This window comes from Genypterus blacodes, unplaced genomic scaffold (assembly GCF_046128005.1).
Source record: "Genypterus blacodes isolate CSIRO-AG114 ecotype Tasmania unplaced genomic scaffold, CSIRO-AGI_Gbla_v1 ptg000131l_1, whole genome shotgun sequence".
NCBI classification, from domain to species: domain Eukaryota; kingdom Metazoa; phylum Chordata; class Actinopteri; order Ophidiiformes; family Ophidiidae; genus Genypterus; species Genypterus blacodes.
In genome coordinates this window covers 1,018,009-1,038,224 of record NW_027466933.1, presented here as the reverse complement: position 1 = coordinate 1,038,224, position 20,216 = coordinate 1,018,009, and the positions used below count along the sequence as shown (strand labels likewise).

Below are 20,216 nucleotides of genomic sequence, written 5' to 3'. Positions count from 1 at the left end.
TTTGTCAGGAGGTGAATTCTCCCATAAATGAGAATAAATGTTTTTCATTTCGTTAACAAAAAAGAAAAAAACCCACCCATGCCGTGTGTGTGATGTGTGATTGGCCCCAGGGCGAAACATCAGCGGCGTGGCAGAGAAGAATGATCGCTGCTGATGCTGCAGTATGCCGGCTGCTGACGACTCTGTTGAAACAGATCAAGTTATGGATGATTAATTTAGACACTGAATCAATGTGTGCTGTTGGCTTCATCAATGGCTTTGCTGACCTCCGAGGCAGCAACAAACCCGAGACGCGGAAAGGAGGACCGCTCGCCTCGCAGCCGGTTCGTCTAAAACAACATCGCTTGGTCAGTAACCAAGGAATTAGACGTGGTGGGAGACATTTTTTTACTTTTTCCAAAAAGTTGAAGCACAACCTTCCAACAGTCTTGTGCGGTGTAACTTTGGAGAACAATTCCAGAGTGGTGATTGTCAAACTGCATGAGCGAGCAGGAACCCGAGCAGGAGGAGAAACGCTGATGGAGCTTCAGGTCACAGATCTCTGAGTAATCTGGGGGAATTCTTCTCACCCAGTAACAAAGTGGTGATGTTTCAAAGGTAGATATTTTTAGCTTAGTTTAGCTTCATACAAACATGAAATTGGAGTTACAGCTGCTCGAATCTGATGATTTGTCTTAAATTAATGTTTTCTTGTTTCTCTGTTGCGCTGACCTGCATTATTTTACCTCGAGTACTCCTTCACTTATTTGCCAAGTCAATTCCAAGTGCTTCCATTGTGCAATAACCAAACCAACCCGTCCATCACCGAGGACAGCGGGACAAACTTGACACACCTGGCACGTTCTGTACCCTCAACTTTCTTAGCTATAATTTATATGTTTCTGCAGATAAGCAGGCGACTCTTAAAAGCCCATTTGTGTGGCATTGTGCCGGCGACTCGAGCAGGTCGCTGCCAAACTCGGTCGAGTCGAGCAAACAATAGCAAAATCAGTAATGGCGTGAGAATATGGAATATGCAAGACAATGTCTCATAGCAACCGTCACCGACTGGTTTCCTGAAACGATAGGGGAGAGAATTTTCCAGGGAAATATTTTCACCGCATTGACAGATTTAAAGAAAATGAGACTTTCTGAACTGGATTACAAACAAGAGGACTTTTGAGGGAGCTCATAAAATAAGAAACGCCATCTTGATTTCTCCTGAAACATCACACCAGGACAAATCCAAAAAATAGAATACGCTGACGCAATTTGTGTTTTCTAAGATTATTTTCCTTGGATAAGAGGAAATAAGTTTGAAAAACCTCAAAACCAGATCTTGACACATTCATGAATTCCTTCTTTTCCCCCCAGTGTAGTGACTTGTACCATAGCTCTCATCTCTGCTGCCTGACAGAGGACTCGCACCAGAGACGGAACAAGAGGAGAAAGGGAGGTAGCGACACACAGAGAGAGAGAGAGAGAGAGAGAGAGAGAGAGAGAGAGAGAGAGAGAGAGAGAGAGAAATGAGGATGAGGGCTGATGAGGATGAATAGTGAAGAGAGGAAGGGGAAAAAGGAGGAAGAGGGGTAAAGAGGAAGGGGGGACAGGAGGGAGGAGGGGGAACAGAGAGGAGAAAAGGGAGAGGTGGTGGGGGAGGAAGGGTGCTGAGACGGGGGTCTAACTCTGGCATAAAAGTAAATTCAAATGCATTATTCATGGCTCTCTGTGTCAAAATATCATTTACGTGTGCTGTGTTGACTCATGGCTCGTAAAATGAGAAGGACATGAAAAGAAAGAAGGGAAGGAGAAAATAAACAACTGAGGAGGCTTTCTCTATTCTGGGCCCGAAAATAATAATAGTAATAATATAAAAAACAGCCCCGCCGTGCTCTTTTTCAACTTATTAGGTATCAATTATTTATCGTCCTCTCTGTTTGCTATTCTTTATCTGTGTAATAAGCAGAGACCTTGTCAGAGAGAAAGTCGCCCTGCCGTCTTCAAAGTTAGCGAAGGGTTGAGAAGCGACCGAAGGTAGAAGGAAGGAGGGAAGGAAGGAAGGAAGGAATGGGCTCGCATTTCATCACAAGCTAATGCAGGAATATACTAAAGATTTATATATATATATATGTGTAAAGAGAGAGACTGCTTGTTATTGACCTTAAATCCTAGCACACGGCATCATGGGTAAAACGGCGATGTGGACGGCCTCTATGAAGGTGAGGCCCTCTTTCACTTGTTCAGCTGTTTTCTTCAAATCTGGGCCAAAATAACCAGCTGTTTGCTTTTTTTAAACCATTTTAATTTCTTGAATTCCCTGCATAATGAGCTTCATCACGCCTGCTCTCTCTCTTTCTCTCTCTCTCACGCACTCGCTCTCTGTTTGGGACCATGGTTTGGCTGCATGTACTGTATGTTGACACCACAGCAGCCCCTACAGCCGGACAGTGGTACTGCTGCTGCTGCTGCTGCTACAGGCTTCCAAGCTCGTTTAATTCTCTGAATCTGGAACATGTGGCGCTGATTTTGGAGTGCAGAAGAAGAGGAGAATTTTGAGTTTATGCCGAATTTATCAGAGAGAATTTAGCGTGTTATGAGGTTTAATTTTAATGTCTAACACATTTTAAATCTGTTAGGAATGTAGCAGAATGTATGCAGTGACAATCTTTTATTTTTTGCTAAGAATAGAAGGTGTAGAGATTTTATCCCTACACCTTCCCACATCTTCCTCTTCTTCTCTCACCTCTATATTTGTGTATGCATGTGTGTATGCACGCGTGTGTCGGGGAGTGGGTCTGGGTGTGTATATCGGGGGGGGGGGGCACGTATGACCTGCTCCACTTTTATTTTGATTTATAGGGCTGGTAGAGAGCATCATCACAGAATCGCTTCATCTTCTCTCCTTTATTACACCACATTTGTTTTCATTTTACTCCCAAGGCCTGGCTGAATACATTACAGATTTCCCATGGGGCCGTGGGGGCCTGCTCCTCCGCCAGAGGAGACAATGGGATGACGGGAGGGATTTCTGAGCATGCTTCATCATTAGAGGCATTAGTATTATTTTGACTTCAAAACATTATCATAGGATTATCATTATTCTGCGTATTAGTGGAATAAGTAGAGGCATTTGTGGGCGGGGCGGTCAAGCGCATTGGCCATAATAACAATAGGAATAATTGCCCGGGCCTGTAAGTGATAATTACAGCCATTAAAGTGGAGCCATGCTTACATTTCCAGCCTGTAGGGGGCCTTTAGTGTGGAAAACAACCACTCTGTCTTTACGCCCACAAAATGAAACTTCTCTTTCCATCAGATGGCATAATGTCATCTGCTCTCACCTCCATGCATGTCCTCTAAAGATGAGACACCCCCCCCCCCCTACCCCCCTCCTCCCCGGCCCCTGTGCCCCCCAACATTGTACCTAGCATTCATTTGTGGATGCCGGGGGCTGAACTGAGACACAAAATCTGATTCAGTCCCAGGAAGATAAACTAAGAGTGGAACATTAAGAGGTTTAGCATACAGAGGTCAATGGCAGGTTAATGCACAATGCAATACACGCTTGACTGTGGGAGGCCTTGGGGGGGAGGGGCTTAGAGGTCAAGAGGTTGCCTTCAGACTTGTTTTGGGTCAGTCTGGAAACAATATGAGAGAGATCTATGGAATTGTGTCCATTTATCATGTTGGCATATGACTTTGCTTTTCCACAGGACAAGGTTCCGACAAGGAAACTGGAGTTCTGGTTTGTTCTCCAAAATTCAAAATATTCATTCCGGGATTGCAGAAACCTCTGGAGCCTACATTTGACCTTTTTTTACTTGCTTGTGTTGCCCTTGTACATCAGGGTTACTCTCAATATCTTCAGCTTTTGACCAACCAGCAGTAAATTGTGCAGAAGTTTGTGTTTTATTCTTTCTATTTAATTTTCTTTGACATTATATCCTATTTTACATTTTGCTGGTACATATTTGACACTAAATGCAAATGCCTTCAGTATTATGAAGATTTGTTTATTTATTTTACTTCTTTAACCCCCTAAGAGTGTTCCAGCTTAATACTTAAGTACAATTTATACAGTGAGAGTTCCAAAGGCAGCATTGTTCACCTAAATACTGATTATATTGCCAGCAGGTTTGTTCTATCTGACTTATCTTCTTTCAGTTTCTCAAAGAAAGCGCGGGCCCTCAAAAAGCAATAATCATTTGTCTTAATAGTCAGTCTTAATTGTTTGGCGAGATAAGATGTGGATATTGAATTTTGGAGCCGTTCATGCTAAAGCACCGCCGCGGAGTCGGACGATCAAAAGCCCAAATGCTAATATCTGCTGACATGTCTTCATTTTACCTCATGTCAGCCATATTTCCTCATTCTGTGTTTCTATTGTGCGGGCGTATCCATTTTCTATTGTTCGTCTTCATCTTCCATCTGCGTGTGTCTTTGGTAACAATAGAAAAGGCAAAGTGGGGCCAAACTGAGCCTGATTGCTTCATTATGGACAACCAAGCATACTTCACCACTCTCAAATCTGTTCCAACTTTTACTTACAGTCGCACTGACCACCCCCCCCCCCCCCCCCCCTCACACCCCGACCCACCAGCTCCCACATTGAACATTCACAGCCAGCAGTGAAAGTGATACCATCTACATCATTTCAAGGACATACAGTAACACCCACTCGCCAAGCTTTGTTACATGAATACATAGAGGAACGGTATCCAGCTACAGTGTTACATGATTGAATTCCCAAGGACAGAAGAAGGGAAAAAAAGAAATCCGAGGCAAAGAGAGGGAAGGGGGAGGGGGCAGCAGGGGAACGCACAAGGTTTGTGGCGAGAAAGCAACAAACTACACAAACCAACACCAAATTATGAAAATACCCCCCGCCTCCTTTGCATGTCCTGTGTGTGTGTGTGCATACATACATACGTATAGTAGGCAATGCATAGAACTGACACCCATTCACCTGTCAGAAATGTCAGAGTCCCAGAAATAAATGAGACGAACAACAGATCTCAGACTTAAAAAGCCCTCAGCTAAGATCCTATTGGCTGCAGAGTTTGCTATAAGCGATGCAGTACAACACCTTCACAGGGATGTAAATTGCATGGCCTTTGCTTTCCTGGGGGTAAAATTACTCCTTGCCACTCACTGCACCCTGTATAATATAATAACCCCTCCAATGCGCCCTGTTTAAGGGTTTGGGGGATACCTGTCAGTCAAATCAAAGCAAGACAGAATACATTTACATAGTTCCACTGCATTGCAACATCTGCAAATATAGCTATCACAATAACAAAACACCCCAGAGAAAAACATGTGCACAGTGGATTTGTATTTTTATTTATATATTTGGTGTATTTTTGTTATAATCTCTGTTCCGCTGTAATCCTGCTTCATTGTAACGTGGTTGACCAGAGTAAATGTACAGAAAATAGAGGGGGAAAAGAAAAAAGACCTGGATAACATCTTAAAGTGGATACCCCCACCTACAGGCGATGAGGGGTACTGCAAATCGAACATTTTGTTGTTTTATTCATGTACACCGCAAAAATATTTAATAAAAGAGAGCAAAAACACTTTCTTTTGTGATTTGATATTTTTCTTACCGAGGTAGAAAACCTTTATTTATTTATTAATTATATTGAATGTGCCCAGTCTGTTTCTTGCAGTTAGAACTGTCTGAAATGAAAGATTATGCTAATTTTGACACACATTTTTACTGACTCATTTTTGTCATAGTCTTTCCGTTATAATTTCTATACATTTTAGTTATTATGACATTTTCTCGTCCCTGAATTCTACTTAATTTCGTCACCTTATTTAGTTACATTACGCATTCACATTGGATGTAAACATGTTGGCATATAGTGTAACACTAAAGTGGCTGCCGGTGACGTCATTCAAAAACATTGGCTTCGTGTTGTTTAGCATACTTCAGAGTGTTGTTTGTCTTTTCACGGCGGATCAGCGACAACTAAATCATCATGTCCTGTATTACAGTCGCAATAACATACCGTTAACGTCATATTAATGATAACATAAAACATCTCTTACCTCACCTGAGTAAAACATCCGGGTGGGTTGTCCGTAAATAACTTTGACCAGTTAGCATCGCTCCCCCTATCTTGTCCTGTCGGTTTGTCAGCGGTCGTCTCGTCTTCTTCCTCCCCGGAGGTGAGGCTCCGCTGCCGGCTGGGACATTTCCCTGCCGCGCCGAGACGTTTTGGTGTCACAGCGTTTAAAACCTGTTTTAAACTTGCCGCTAACTTTCTCAACAGTGAGCTCGAACATGATTGACAGGCGGAAAACTGTCCAATAGGAGCTCGAGGTGGGCGGGATATGTTGCATTCATGTCTTATCGGGTCTTTTTATATCCATCCTGTTATTAACTTTACCAGATTGATTATAAAATACATTCAATCAAACTTATTATCAATAAATATGATTTACATAAGAAACACATACACATTTAAGGCTGGTGCTCACGTTTCAACAATCTGACCAAGCTTAACATTTAGAAGGAAATAAACAATTCCAGAAATCAGTTTTTCTAAAAATAAGTGAAGCAAACCTGTCAGTGACTTGAGTTCAATCTTCACTTTTCCGTTTTCAGTGTTATGTTGCAGTTCGGCTATGATATTATGGTTATTGCATCAAATCTAACTAGTCTATTTGAGTCTGTTTTTTAATTACATCTGCAGATTATCTAAACTTCATAATAAAAAAAAAAGATTACAGACTATTTTGACTGTTCTAAGTAAGGATTTCTTACACAGTACCAATGGACATAAGGTCATTATGGTTGCAGCTGGTACGAACGGAATGAGAACATTTATGGCCACATAATAACGAATTCCATACTTGAACTTTAAACAAACCTGGTGAATGCCCACATAATTGCAGTGTTTGTTTCTTGTATTCAATCTCAAGGACACACTGGTTTCTTCCCCCAATTTATCACTCAACAGCTGCCATCTCTCAGTGCAGCCTGCTATTTATATGATCAATCTGCTGCTGTTTCCTGTGCAGGCCTGGCCCACAAAATGCAACACTGTCACCCTGTGGTTTGAAACGGTACGTCATCGCAGAGGCTGGCACAACTCTATCAAGATCAGGCTCCTGAATCATATCAATGACCAAATCGTCTCATATCTAATAGGACACATCCCTGCGTGTTTCCTGGTACAGAAAGAGGAGCACCTGTGCTGAACAAGACCCAAAGACAACTCTGGATGACGAGTGATGAGTAAATTTCATCTACAGCAGATGGAATCTCAGAAGAAAAGGCAAGGCGGGACAAGCAACAGGAGACACCAAATGACGGATCTGGTCAGAGTATTGAGGAAATAACAATCATATTTGTGAACATACATGTCACAAGCTCATCTATGACCTGAATGTGTCTACAACAGGTGTAAACACGTGTAAACATGGTCCCTCAGATTTGACTGTGTCTTTCTGGGGGTCATTTCTCAAACCACAATTTTAAAGCATTTTCATAATCTTAAACCAGAGTAAATATAATAATTACTACTAATCATAATAATTTCACAACATCCATCCATTCATTCTGAAACAAACTGCAAGTGGAGAGGGAATTTCAGTAAAAAAAAAAAAACTGCCTACAGAGCCACGAACACACACACACACAAGGATTATAAACAAATAGTCTTATCTCAGCCCAGTGCATAAGATACTGAAGATGACGGTGTTTGTCCACGTAGATACCCTATCATCAGAAGGAAAGGTGGGATGATAACAGAATGTAGTGTCCTCGCACAAAGAATGTGTGAACATGGAGATACAGCTGATTTAGAACTGGAAAGACTTTGTAAATTTCAAACCTGATAGCAGACCATCAGTTTTGTTTTGAAGTACATACTGACCTGTTTTTTGACTTGTTTTTATTTGATGTATTTATATTTGAATAAAGCCTCTCCTCATTCTAGTTAGTTGATGCCACTGGCCCGGTGTTCCCAGATGTCATATTTGAGTTCACTGATCTGTTGTGATCGTTTTTCATTTTTGTCCTCTTTCTTTGCAATTATTTCAATTGTTCCTCTTGTCTGAATACCGGGGGAAGTGACGCTATCTGATTACAGTGAAAATGGGATGATAGCTGTCCTAGAAAAACACAAATGCTATTGGTGTCCCTCCCAGTTTCAGGAAGGGTCAAACAATGCGCACGTTCATTCCCGATTGAAAGCAGCTTTTAAACTATCACTAACAATCAGTTTAAGGAGGTCGGACTGGAGCTTTGATCTGGATAGTTCATGTTCATATGAAACATAATCAATCACTTCCAGACTAAACTCACCTGGTGTCACTTACAGCAAACTACTGAGACTCTATGTGGTTGAAAAGTATATTCGGAATAAATTCAAAAATGAAAATACAGTTATGTAGGACTTATTATATTATTATTATAAAGCAGTTGTAATAAGTGTGTGAGCTGAGGCAAAGAGAGCATTGCCTTTCTTTGCTCCTGAGTTATGTCGGACTTATTATATTATTATTATAAAGCTCTCTGTAATGGTCAATCGCAGCATTCAGTGGGCAATTATAACCCCAAATTTGATAAACAGGTAGTCTGGGTAAGTGGACAGTTTAATTCAGTTGATAAATATTCCTTATTATTATTATTAGTAGTAGTAGTAGTAGTAGTAGTAGAAATAGTATGATAAGCCCATATTTACAGGATTTAACTTGACAGGCACAGGGACCCAGCTCCCCCCTGCTAGCCCGCTCATCTTCATCTTCCTCACCTGTATATATAAAAAGATTTTTGTCTGTCAAACTCATTCTTGTGTTCAACCAGTGAAGATGGAGGCTCATCCGTGGGCAGTTTGTGTATTGATTTTGACTCTGGGAGCCGTTGTGAAAGTAAATTCAAGCCTTTCCTTCATGCCACATCCTTTTTGCGGATCAGACGGTGAGTTTTCCTTTGAAGGGTTGTGTGTGTGTAACTCAGTAAAGGCTGATCAGAGTGGCTTGAAATGTCTGCTGTCCCTGGCTTGGACCTACTCGGCTCACAATCCACATCAGGGTTCCAGAATATTCCAGTTCCAACCACCCGGTACTTTCAAGCGTGCCTACAAAGTCCTAGAAATGGATTGAATTTGCTCTCAAGCACAGGATGAGAATCATCATTGGAAGGCACTGTTGATCATCTTGTTGTCATCATCAGATCAGTTATCATCTGGTCTTCAAACATCTCATTCTATTTCTGTGTTTCGCCATCATTGTCTCTTTCTTTCAGATGCCAAACCAGGTTCCTGTCCATTCACTTTGAGTTCTGCCTCATCATCGAAGTGTAAATGTGATCGTGATTGCCCTGGAAGCCTAAAATGCTGTGGCCACCGAGCTTGTGTCACTCCTGTTCTCTGTAAGATCCACACAAGTGCACCTTTGATTACTCTGATTGCTTTATTGCTGTCTGAGCAGAGATTTGATCTGTATCGCATTGCCCCAGATACAAACACACATCCTGTTCATTTTTGTTTTCAAATGTATTCCTGTGTTATGGACAGATTTCAGATTGGCCCATAGATCACATGATTGAATTTCAGGAACGATGTAATGGTAGGCTGTGAAACATTTCAGGGTGGAAGAAATGGTATCATTAGGTGCTTTCCACTTTGCTTGGAATCAGATGCTATGATCACAATGGTATGTGCATATTTAACCCCTTGGTGACCTTTCACCACTTGCTGGGTCACCAAGCTTAGTCAGATGATTTTCATATTCACCATTAATAAGCAGTATTGGAGGTTTATTCCATAGGATTGTGTCTTTACCTTCTTGTAAATGTTCATCGGCCAACAGCTTCTGTTCTCCACATTGAGCTCTGTGTTTTGATGTGTCCATGCAGCGAAGCCAGGAGCGTGTCCTCGCTGGAGGTGGAACAATGAGCCGTGTCCCTTTTCAATCTTGCCCCCCTGCTCCGACGACCGCGGCTGTCCTGGCACACAGAAATGCTGTTTAAATAGCTGTGGAAGGCTCTGCATGGACCCAGCCACAGGTAAGATACATGAGCAAGGAGTCAGTCCAGCCACACACACACACACACACACACATATACACACAGTCACATACACAGACATATACACCCTCACACACACACACACACACACACACACACACACACACATACACATACACACACACACACACACACACACACACACACACACACACACCACTTTCTACCTTATAACTGCTCAGGCTTTTGTGTGCCTCATAGTGAAGTTAATCTATGATAATGTGATAATAATACAATGTATAATATAATATTTCTATTTCATAAATTGATCCGTCTGTTTGAATCTGTTCCTAAAGTGAAGCCGGGCACGTGTCCTCCCAGGACAGGGGGGTATTTCCGGTGTCTGCATCGCGGAACTTGCTATGATGACGGCAAGTGTCCCGGGGAAGAGAAATGCTGCACCACCTGGTGTGGATATCAGTGCAAGAAACCATTCAGAGGTTTGATATGTGACCAAAACACTCATCTTTTTTAAAACAAAACATTTCTATTTTCTATATTGATCTCTCTGGTTTTATATTTTCATGAAGCTGATCCACAGACGTGCCCTCGCCGGGATCCTGGCATGGTGGGTATATGTGTGGAAATGTGCTCTACTGAAGAAGACTGTCCCCTCAACAAACAATGCTGTTTCAATGGCTGTGGACACCAGTGCATGGTGAGCTATGGGACTCAAACCTTTAATAACTCTTCTGGTCGTTTTGCCTGAAACCTTGTAAATGTGCCTCTGGTTCATTCTATCTCTCTCTCCTGTACAAGTGAATCCTGCCGAGTACTGCAACAATCCATGGTCAAGTTTTCCCTGGAGGCAGAAGTGTTGCCAGGTGCCTGCAGTGACCCCTGCTGACCGGAGAGCGGTGATGCTCCGATCTGCATCCTCCAGCACATTCTCTTATTTGATTTCATTCATGTGGGATAATCATAAAAAAAAGGGGGGTGGGGGGCAATCTTCCTGGAATTCCCATTCATTTCCATGACCTTGTGTGTGTTTAGTCAGATTCTTTAGCAGAATAGCCTGCAGTTATTATGTAATGCTACAATCTGGATGCTGATTGATTTAGACTGCTGTGTAGGTTGTGTTCATGTTGTAATGCAGTCAGAATGCTTCACTGGCTCTTCCACTTGTGCCTGCTATAAGCTGCTACTCAGACTTTTACCTGAGTACTTTACAACATTGGTATAATTTTCACTGCCCCTTAAAACGACAACATGCTGTATGCACTCTACTTTCAATGAGGTACTTTGGTGTTTTTTATGATTTGGGGCATTCTGTCTCTTTGTACTTCACCCAATAAACACGTCCAGAAGCTAAGACGTATTGTGCTTTTATCAGCTCGCTGCTTTTGGGTCTTAACTCTCACAGTCGACTCTTTTATGGGCTTTCTAAGCAAGAGCTTGGCTGTAAAAACAAATGAAATATGTGAAGAATGGAAAGAGCCTACAGGCAGAAAATGCTCCAAATGTGGCAAAGGTGCTTTTGTTTTCCTCACATTTTTGCCCCATGACATCATCCATCTTCAAATAAAGACTCTTATTCTAACTTATTCTCTGATTATCACACATCTATTAATCATTTGTGCGTTGCCTAAAATATGTTCATGTAACATTCATTTCATTGAGGGGACATGAGGGGACATGAGGGGACAGGAGGGGACAGGAGGGGACAGGAGGGGACAGGAGGGGACATGAGGGGACACGTCATGAGTTAGTAATGTGTAGTAAAGTTTGCTATTTGGGACCTCAGGAACATTTCACATTTCAGGATTCTAATTACTCAGGATTTGGTGTCAGTTTGTGTAAAATGCATAATTTGTTTTGATGATTTAATGATGGAAATTGAATATTATATTTTGGGGATCGTAACCCAGCAGGCACAGGGACCCAGCGTGCTCCGGCTGGGCTGCTCATCCTGCAGCTTTATACTTTGGGATCTTTGTCCAAACTGCATTTTTGTGCTCCACAAGTGATCATGGAGACACACTCCTGGGCAGTTTGGGCTTTGATCTTAGCCTTTGTGAGCTTAAATGCAGTTTTTGCTGCTGGAGCTGAAGGCAAATCAGGTGAGTTTGATTCTGGTCACACCTAGATGGTCATAGGTTTATGTGTAGTAAACTTCATGATGGTTCACAGCTGATCATTTTACTCTGTTTGTCCTCATTGTCTCTTACCAGGTAACTGTCCTCGCATTCTGAAGGTTGTCCCATCACAGACGGGGTGTAAATGTGATGAAGACTGTCCCGGGGACGACAAATGCTGCGTCTTTGGCAGTGGAGGTGTTTGTGTCCCCCCAGTGTTCAGTAAGAGACACAAATCACATATTTGTTCAACTGGAAAAGCAATTATATCTAAATCATTCTGTTTGGTTAATGCTAATCTGACTGGAGATTGATCACATGAGAAGTTTATCCCCACGTGTTCTTTGCCTCCTCCTGATTGTCCACTTTACTGAGACATGTTAACCCCCATCTTGTGCTAAATGACATTTCTGTTGTCTTTACTGATCTGTGTCCATGAAGCAAAGCCAGGCGTGTGCCCCCGCAGGCTCTGGGGAAACGGGATGTGTGCTGAGTTCTGCTCGGATGACAGCGACTGTCCCAACGAGGAGAAGTGCTGCTCCAATGGCTGCGGACACCAGTGCATGCCCCCGTACACAGGTGAGACCTGCAGGCCAAACAACAGCAGGGACGCTTTATGTCAAACCTTCTAACGGCCTTTAACTCCCCCCCCCCCCCCCCCCTCAGTGAAGCCAGGACGCTGCCCCCGTCCCCAGGGCACCTCCATGTGTGCCGAGTACTGCCACCATGACGGCGAGTGTCCAGAGAGGCAGAAGTGCTGCAGGACGACCTGCGGCCACGCCTGCACTGAGCCCTGCTGATGAGGTGGTGATGAGGATGAAGACGAGCATCCTTCATCGCACCACTCTCACAGGTTTACCGGCACATTGGAGCGTTGGCTTCCACAAAGATATTCTGACTTGATCCTTATGTGTGGTGTTGCTATTACTCTGGTTTGTGTAGTTATAGCTTGTAGTGTGCTTGTACCTTTTGGAATACATGCTAGTATACTTAGTAATACTGCAGTAAAACTTGATCAAACAGATTTACAGATAGAAAGAGGGAAGTTACACAGGGTGAGGCCCTCTGACAGTTACCAGCTGTGACCTTCACTACAGAATACTTCAGGATCCTACTTTTACTTGAGTAGTTTAAAACAGAAGTGGTCGCTTCTGCAACATTGTAGTGCTTTAGTATTCACGTCTGCTTTAAAGGAGGATATACATATGTAAGGATAAGGTGTGTAATATAAGGTGCCTGTGACGTTTGAACAGTTGGAGCCGTTCGGTGTCTCTTTGTACTTCAGTCCAATAAACATTTCCAGAACCTAAAGTCTCCGCTACTTTTATCACCTTGGCGGTTGCGGGGGTCTGAGCCCTCACAGAGGTTTCCTTTATGGGCCCAGAAAGCCCAGAGCTTGGCTACGAAAACAAACAAAATGTGCCAAGAAAGGGAAAGAGCTTACTGGCAGAAAGGGCTTCAGATCCAGGCCAAGAAGTTCTGCTGCATTGAGTCGCTGCACCACATCCTCACAAATCACACAAGGACAAAGTCTACAGATAAGAAATGTAAGAATATGAACTGCGAGTGTGGTTATGAATCGTACAAACACAGATCGGGAACAATGAGGCAGCAGCGTGAGAAAATCATGAGCTTGTAGCCGAGCGGAGATGATGAGCATCAGCTGGGGCGGAATGTTGCTTTTTTTTCTTCCCCCGGTTTGTTTTGCCAAACGTGTGCAAGGGTGAGAAACGCTGAGCGGCCCGAACACAAGAGCGGCCTGTGCTGAGGCGGCGTGTTTACAGAGGGAAGAGACGGCTCGGCTCTCTCTGCGCACGGCTACTGAGCGGAACAAAACAAATACCACGTTTCATTTGTTAGGCAATTTAATGAAAAGGCAATAATGGAGACATTTCTTCAGACACTTGCACACACACACACATTCTTATAGCTGCTGTCTGTTTGAGCAGCAAGTCAACGGAGTTTCCTGGCAGGGGAAACAGGATTATTATTGTAAAAACTAATTACAAATATGGCTAAAAAGTGTTCAATGACAGTTTGAACACAACCGCATTGACCTGAATGAACCAACAACCCCCCGGGAAAAGTCTGATTTAATGGTGGCGAGATGTTTATGATTCCACATTGAAGCGATGAGTGCAAACATCGTCACTGGTGTGTTTGGTTTGTGTGTCTGGTTTGTGTGTGCTGCCCATCATGAAGGCAATAGTGGCTGAAAATAAATACAAAACAAACAAGTTCCATCCCTTATAAAAGAATTCATATTCAATAAATTAACTGTTCTTTTGGAAAATTTAGAAATTGTCTTCTTCTCTCCCCAGGCGTTGGATGTTTCCTTACAAATAAACATTACAGAGGGGAATCTAATAAACATGCAGGGGCTTTGAATGTTCCAGAGCTGAGGTTTGATGCTGCTTTGTTTGGGATCAGACCTGGCAACGTCTGACCTCCGTGTGTGTGTGTTTGATCTGTGTAGGTGTGAGAAACATGCATAGTGTTGGTCGACGTCACTGTAGTGTGTGTTTGTGTGTTTGTATGATCTCGTGTTTGTGTGTAAACGCAACACGGAGCCCAAAGGTGCTCAGGGATACCGACCCCATCTGCAAACCACAAATGAAACAAGAAACAAAACAAGAAGAGAGTTTTGGCTGCAAAGTGCTGCACAGCTTTGGTTCCTATCAAACCATAACAAAGCCCTTATGTTCCCTCCATGCACACACAAGTCGACACTTTCTTGCCTGAAGGCTGCTTTCACATGACGAGCGGTGACTCCTGACCTCCAGGGCGACGAGCGCCACCGACACTGCTGCTGAGGTCAGAGGTCACCGGCTTTGACCGAGAGAGAGGATGAGATAGAAACAGAGAACAAGAGCGAGTGTCTTCTTCTGTCTCAAACGCATCACTGCTAAATGTGACCTCATCTCATTTACGTTGCCATGTCGACACTGATGTCTGTTTAGTCAATATTCATATGCATTATTAATTTAGCTTTTATATTGTTAGTTACTGATGACATACTTTGTTATTTAATCATTAAAATCAGGTGGCTGAGTGAAGAGACAGAGACAGATGAGATGCAAGCGTAGACGCAAAATCCACCACACAGACAGGAAGTTGTCTTCTGGACCGTGTGCAACTCTTTCACAGAACAGAGCCGTGGGACGCATTGTGTTGTTATGTCCAGAAAAGCTGCTAGGGTGAGACTGAGGTATGAACAGACAAACAGCCGGGTGCTTGAGAGGAACTCTTCCCCTTCAGCGGTTCTTCCATAATGCAACATTTAAAAAGGTCAATCCAGACTGCTTCTTCTTCTCTTGGTCATCAGTTGCTCATCATGCAGACACTCTCCATGTCTCCATGTCTCCACATCACTCATCATGTGAAAGCAGTCTTAGACTGGAACTTGCCCTGAATACCTTTAAGTTCATAAGACAACTCTTTTATCTTCCTCAATCTGAAAACAAAAACCTTCAAGTCGCCGGTTTTCCAAACATTCGTACCGTTCATATATTCAGTGCTCGACTCAGTTCTTCCCTGAATGTCACATATTTACCAGTGCTTCCACTAAAAACGACATCTTCCTCCCTGCAGGCTCAGAGGAGCGGCACTCCCCTCATCCTCCGGATGACGTTGGCTATCCGCTTGGCCAATCCCGGGCTGGGCTCGTCCACCTGGAAGCTCCGGGTCAGCAGGTTGTAGAGTGACCCGTAGCCCACGGCAACCACGGTGCAGGTCAGGCAGATGACGTTGTAGGGCATGCTGAAGTCCGGGGTGGGCAGGTTGACCAGCAGGGGCTCGGTGTAGATGCGCACAAAGTAACTGGACTCCTCTTTACAGGGGAAACTGCAGGAAGGCGAACAGAAGAAGAAGAAAAAGAAGAAGCTCTTAGCTGAGCTACATCACATCAAACTGAGCCTGCCTGAGGAGAAATGCAGATTCTCCTCCTGTAAGGTCAGAAACTGCTGTGTACTCACAAGCTGCTGAAGAGTGGACGCTCCTGAGAGCTGTTTGTATCCATGGCAACAATACTCGGCACAAGCGAGCTGATAACGGAAGACCTGAGAGTCAAAAGAAGAGGATTTAGTCAAACTGAAACACCTAACCCTACCTACACCTTCACTGTGAATTGAAGCACACACCCGACGTAGAAGCCGTGGTTGGGGTCGGGGGTGTACTCGGTCCACTTGAGCAGCGCCCTCTCAAACTGCACGGTGACCTCGGTGACGGAGTTGGGGGGCAACTGGACCAGCATCTCCAGCAGGTGCGGCCTCAGGCGGTCCTTGGACGGTTGGTAGTGGATGTAGCCTGGCGGGGACGGGAGGGACAACGTCTCATTAGAACGTTCAAGCAAAACACCAAGAAAGACCTCAAACTGTTTGACCCTTAAAAAACATAATGACACAAAACACGACTCGAGTGCTCCTCCCTGTGGCGAGACACTGCAACTACATAGACACAACATGAGTCTCTGTTTGCTGGAGACTTGGAGTTCGTTCGTGTCGGAGCGACGTACTGGGATTGTTGTCTTTCCCTTTGCTGGTGACGGTCAGCGTGTGGATGTAGAGACGCAGGTACCAGGGCACCGTGTCCAGCAGCAGCACGGGGAAAGACCTGTACGGGTGGTTGTTGTACATCAGCGTGTGGATCTCTCCCGTCTGCAGCCCGTAGCCGGCCACGTAGCGCTCGCCGTGGAGGAGGGGGCGCAGTGAGTCGCCTGAGAGGGGAGGGGAGAGGGGCAGAGATGCATCATGGGAATAATATCAAGTGTATAGAAGATTGATAAGTGCTCCTACTTCATGTGTAACTCTCTCTGACTCCACCTCTCTGCTTTATTACATCCACACAGAGGTGCGTACAGCTCTCACTCACCCTCGGTGGATTTCCAGCGCAGCAGCAGGTTGAGCGAGCGCATGGGGCCGAAGGTGGATTGTTGAGTCAGGTCGTACACGGCGTACGTCCGTCTGTCGCCCAACACCACCGCCTGAGTCAGCAGAGGCGTGGCGGGGCTCAGCTCAAACTGCTCCCCCTGCAAAACGACACCCAGCAGCGCTCCGGTTACACACACACTATTTGTTTTCGTGAGCATGTTGGGAGACGGAGAGAGTTCCACCAAACCTGCGGGTTGTCTGTGATGTCGATGTAGATTTTACTGGAGGAGGCCAGCGGGCAGGCTTCAGTCAGGGTCCGGGAAAACATCTTGAACAGAGACCACTCTGCAACAACAACAGGACAGAGTCAGACAGGCCCTGAACACATCACCGAGAAGCCGAGCTGAGGGCGTGTATGCTTTCAGAGCGCCGGGGCTCGGCTCACCTCGTTTGCCCTGTCCAGACGTGTGAAGGTCGAACACTACGCTCAGTGTCTGCCTCAGCTCCCACGACGTGGCTTTGCACTGCCAGTCCTGACACACGGGCCGGATGTGCACCGCCTGGGAGTGGAAGCTGCTGTGGAAGAGCTTCTCCGACTTCATCAGGAGGGACAGACCCGCCTGAAAGATGAAGGAGGAGTCGATCTGAGGGGTGAGCGAAGGATTTCACTGAATGTTTGTGTCTTGTTGAAAGAAAGAAACACACACACCTTGGAGCCACACGGTAAGAGCTTCTTCCAGGGCGTCAAGTTTTCAGTGCAAACAATCTCCCGTGGCAGAGTGGCATAGCGTAGGAAGCGGTGGTCGGTCACTACAAGGCAAACACACACACACTCAATCTCAACAATTCATACAGAACACAAAGCTCTGCAGAAGCTGTGGTGGGCTGAGGGAGTTCCTGGCTCTACCGTTGCTGATGCCCAGCGGTTTGAAGGAGGCGCTGGGCTGCACGGTGTTGGTGGAGTCAATGAAGTTGAGCGAGGCGCAGAAGATACCGGACAGGACGTTGGTGAGCTCCTTCCACGTGGCGTCCACGCTGACAGAGCAGAGGGATGAAACCAACCAAGTGAATTATTAATTGTCCAAAAGAACACACTCATGAAGCCTGCAGCACATCTATTATTAAAATCTGCTCCTCTAAACACAACACGACAGCTGGACTCCTCTCTGATGTTTCATTTCTCATAAGAACATTCAGTCATCAGTACTTTGACTTTAATATCCGTTTCTCAATAATAATATTTTTAGATGGCGTTTTCCTCTCAATCACAATTTTCACACTTTTTGCTCATTTGCAATAAAATTAACACACATTCTTCTTTGTAACTTTGATTAGCTTTTGGTAAGTTATTATTCAGATATAGTTTAAATATAGTATAAATTACTTTGCGCCATAAATGTGCTTTTAGGACACATATTTACTCTCTGATGCTGATGAACTCTGGTGCAAAATAGTAATAATAATAACGTTCAGACAAAGATGCGTTCAGGTGCTTCCATGTGTCCACACTCACTCAGTGACAGAGTCCTGGAACCAGACCCACAGCTCGGCTCCGGGCGGCGCCGGCATGAAGGGCTGCCCCCACTGCATGGTCCTCCAGTAGCCCTGCGTGAAGGAGATGTGTAGCTCCCGCACAGAGAACTTGGTAATAACCTGACCGAGGGACTTGGGGAACAGCCGGTAGTGGGAAACTGTAAATATAACAAATGACATATTATAAAGTTTGACGTAATGGAGTGTAAATGAGCTTCAAACAGCAGACTGACGGGGCGACAGGCTGAAGCTGTGGGGATGCAGACCTTTGTTTCCGCCCATGAAGTCAGAGTCCCACAGGGTCCGGAACTGGAAGCTGGAGTAAATATCTCCAGACTGAAGCGGCCTGATGACCAGTTCTTCCTGGAAGTCATCTTTGGGTGGCGGTGCCGGTGAGGCTGGAGCTGCTCCGCCGGAAGAAGTGGCCTGTTCTTCGGCCGGAGCGCCACCAGGGTTCGGCTCACCTGTCTCGGTCGCTTCCCATTGCCTCTCCTCGACCGTCGGCTCCGCTGTTTCGGTATCTACCTGCGGGTCAGTGACTGTAGCCGCATCGGGGTCACTTGTCGGTGTGGTTTCGGGGGATTTGCTCAGGACAAAAACCGGTAAAGTGCAGAGAATTAGCAGTATAACCGGGAAGCCGAACCACCGAGTTGCCATTTTTCTATCTTCAACTGCAGCGCACTTCCGTGTTCTGTGTCACAATTTCCACTAGCCAATGAGCTGCTTCCACATGGTCACGTGGCGCGCTGACGCGAAGCTGCTTTGTTATCAGTATTTTATGACACTTTTAGACGTTTTACGAGAAAACCCCAAACGCCAAAGCAAATTTTTATTTATATCTTTTTTATGATGTTCTAACGGTGCCCCTTATATTTAACGAGGCTTTGGATTGCTCATAATGAACAATACAATTTCTTTCCGCATAAACACTGTGTATCTTAGTGTTTCATCAGATTATTATCAAATTCATGAGGAAAATTAAATATAATTTATGTGTATATTTATCGCCTATTTCCTATATTTCTTCCAGATTTGTTGCACATAACAGTACACTCTATTTTCGAGAGCTCGACAAAAGCAAATATATTTTTCTCTGTGATAAATAAATTAAAATAAATGAATGATAATTTAGGTGTGCAACATGTCTGACTCATCTCCTGACCCATACATCACAACCCAGCGGTGCATTCACACTAATTAACCTATTAATGTATCATATCATTGGTGGAATCATTAATTACAATGTTTGCATCTGGCAGAGCACAGCGTCACTCTGCAGAGCCGCAAACCGGGGGGAACCGTGACAATAAACGATGCGGCGAGTGTGTGTCTCTGTGTGTGTTTGTGTGTGTGTTATCATATCGGTGTGTTGGTTTATACAAATATCCAGTAAGATCCATAAAAGCATGAGTGTGTGTGCAGCAGGCTGCTGGACAGGGACGGGCATCATCGGGGGTACATCACCCCTCCCACATCCACACACACACATCCACACACACACACACACACACACACACAGGCTCTCTCACACACACTCACACACACGCACACACACTCACTCACACACACACACTCACACATATACGGAGTCTCTGCTCAGCCATGGCTCCCTGGTAGACGCTCGGAGCGGCTGCAGCCTCTCATCTCTCCATCTTCCCGCTGACCTTGCCTGCCTCCGCTCGGGCTTTTTAATATTTCATCCCCGGATTCCTGCGC

The 20,216-nt window shown here is 44.7% G+C and overlaps 2 protein-coding genes across 2 annotated transcripts; one reads left to right on the top strand and one right to left on the bottom strand.

The window, feature by feature from the left end:
• The first annotated feature begins 8,803 nt into the window (after positions 1 to 8,803).
• wfdc2 (WAP four-disulfide core domain 2) lies at positions 8,804 to 12,899 on the top strand. Its single transcript, XM_076163371.1, has 9 exons — positions 8,804 to 8,914; positions 9,242 to 9,382; positions 9,854 to 10,003; positions 10,321 to 10,464; positions 10,555 to 10,682; positions 11,940 to 12,084; positions 12,196 to 12,321; positions 12,541 to 12,678; positions 12,766 to 12,899. Exons 1-9 carry the CDS (start codon positions 8,806 to 8,808, stop codon positions 12,897 to 12,899), a joined length of 1,215 nt encoding a protein of 404 aa, XP_076019486.1. The 5' UTR covers positions 8,804 to 8,805.
• Positions 12,900 to 14,392: 1,493 nt separating this feature from the next.
• Positions 14,393 to 19,176, bottom strand: pigt (phosphatidylinositol glycan anchor biosynthesis, class T). Its single transcript, XM_076163440.1, has 11 exons — positions 18,767 to 19,176; positions 18,481 to 18,658; positions 17,875 to 18,002; positions 17,677 to 17,777; positions 17,413 to 17,587; positions 17,215 to 17,312; positions 16,969 to 17,125; positions 16,613 to 16,813; positions 16,239 to 16,404; positions 16,074 to 16,157; positions 14,393 to 15,942 (listed from the first exon to the last, which is right to left on the bottom strand). The coding sequence occupies exons 1-11, from the start codon at positions 19,155 to 19,157 to the stop codon at positions 15,693 to 15,695; spliced, it is 1,929 nt and encodes a 642-aa protein (XP_076019555.1). The 5' UTR covers positions 19,158 to 19,176; the 3' UTR covers positions 14,393 to 15,692.
• Positions 19,177 to 20,216: the final 1,040 nt, after the last annotated feature.

Excerpts from the sequence above, each read along its gene's own strand:
- pigt (XM_076163440.1), bottom strand. The coding sequence starts at position 19,157 with ATGGCAACTCGGTGGTTCGGCTTCCCGGTTATACTGCTAATTCTCTGC. Across the intron at positions 17,313-17,412 it reads GTCTGGACAGGGCAAACGAG|AGTGGTCTCTGTTCAAGATG; the intron begins GTGAGCCGAGCC and ends TTGTTGTTGCAG. Across the intron at positions 16,158-16,238 it reads AACCACGGCTTCTACGTCGG|GTCTTCCGTTATCAGCTCGC; the intron begins GTGTGTGCTTCA and ends TTTGACTCTCAG.
- wfdc2 (XM_076163371.1), top strand. The coding sequence starts at position 8,806 with ATGGAGGCTCATCCGTGGGCAGTTTGTGTATTGATTTTGACTCTGGGA. Across the intron at positions 8,915-9,241 it reads TCCTTTTTGCGGATCAGACG|ATGCCAAACCAGGTTCCTGT; the intron begins GTGAGTTTTCCT and ends TCTTTCTTTCAG. Across the intron at positions 10,465-10,554 it reads GTGCAAGAAACCATTCAGAG|CTGATCCACAGACGTGCCCT; the intron begins GTTTGATATGTG and ends ATTTTCATGAAG.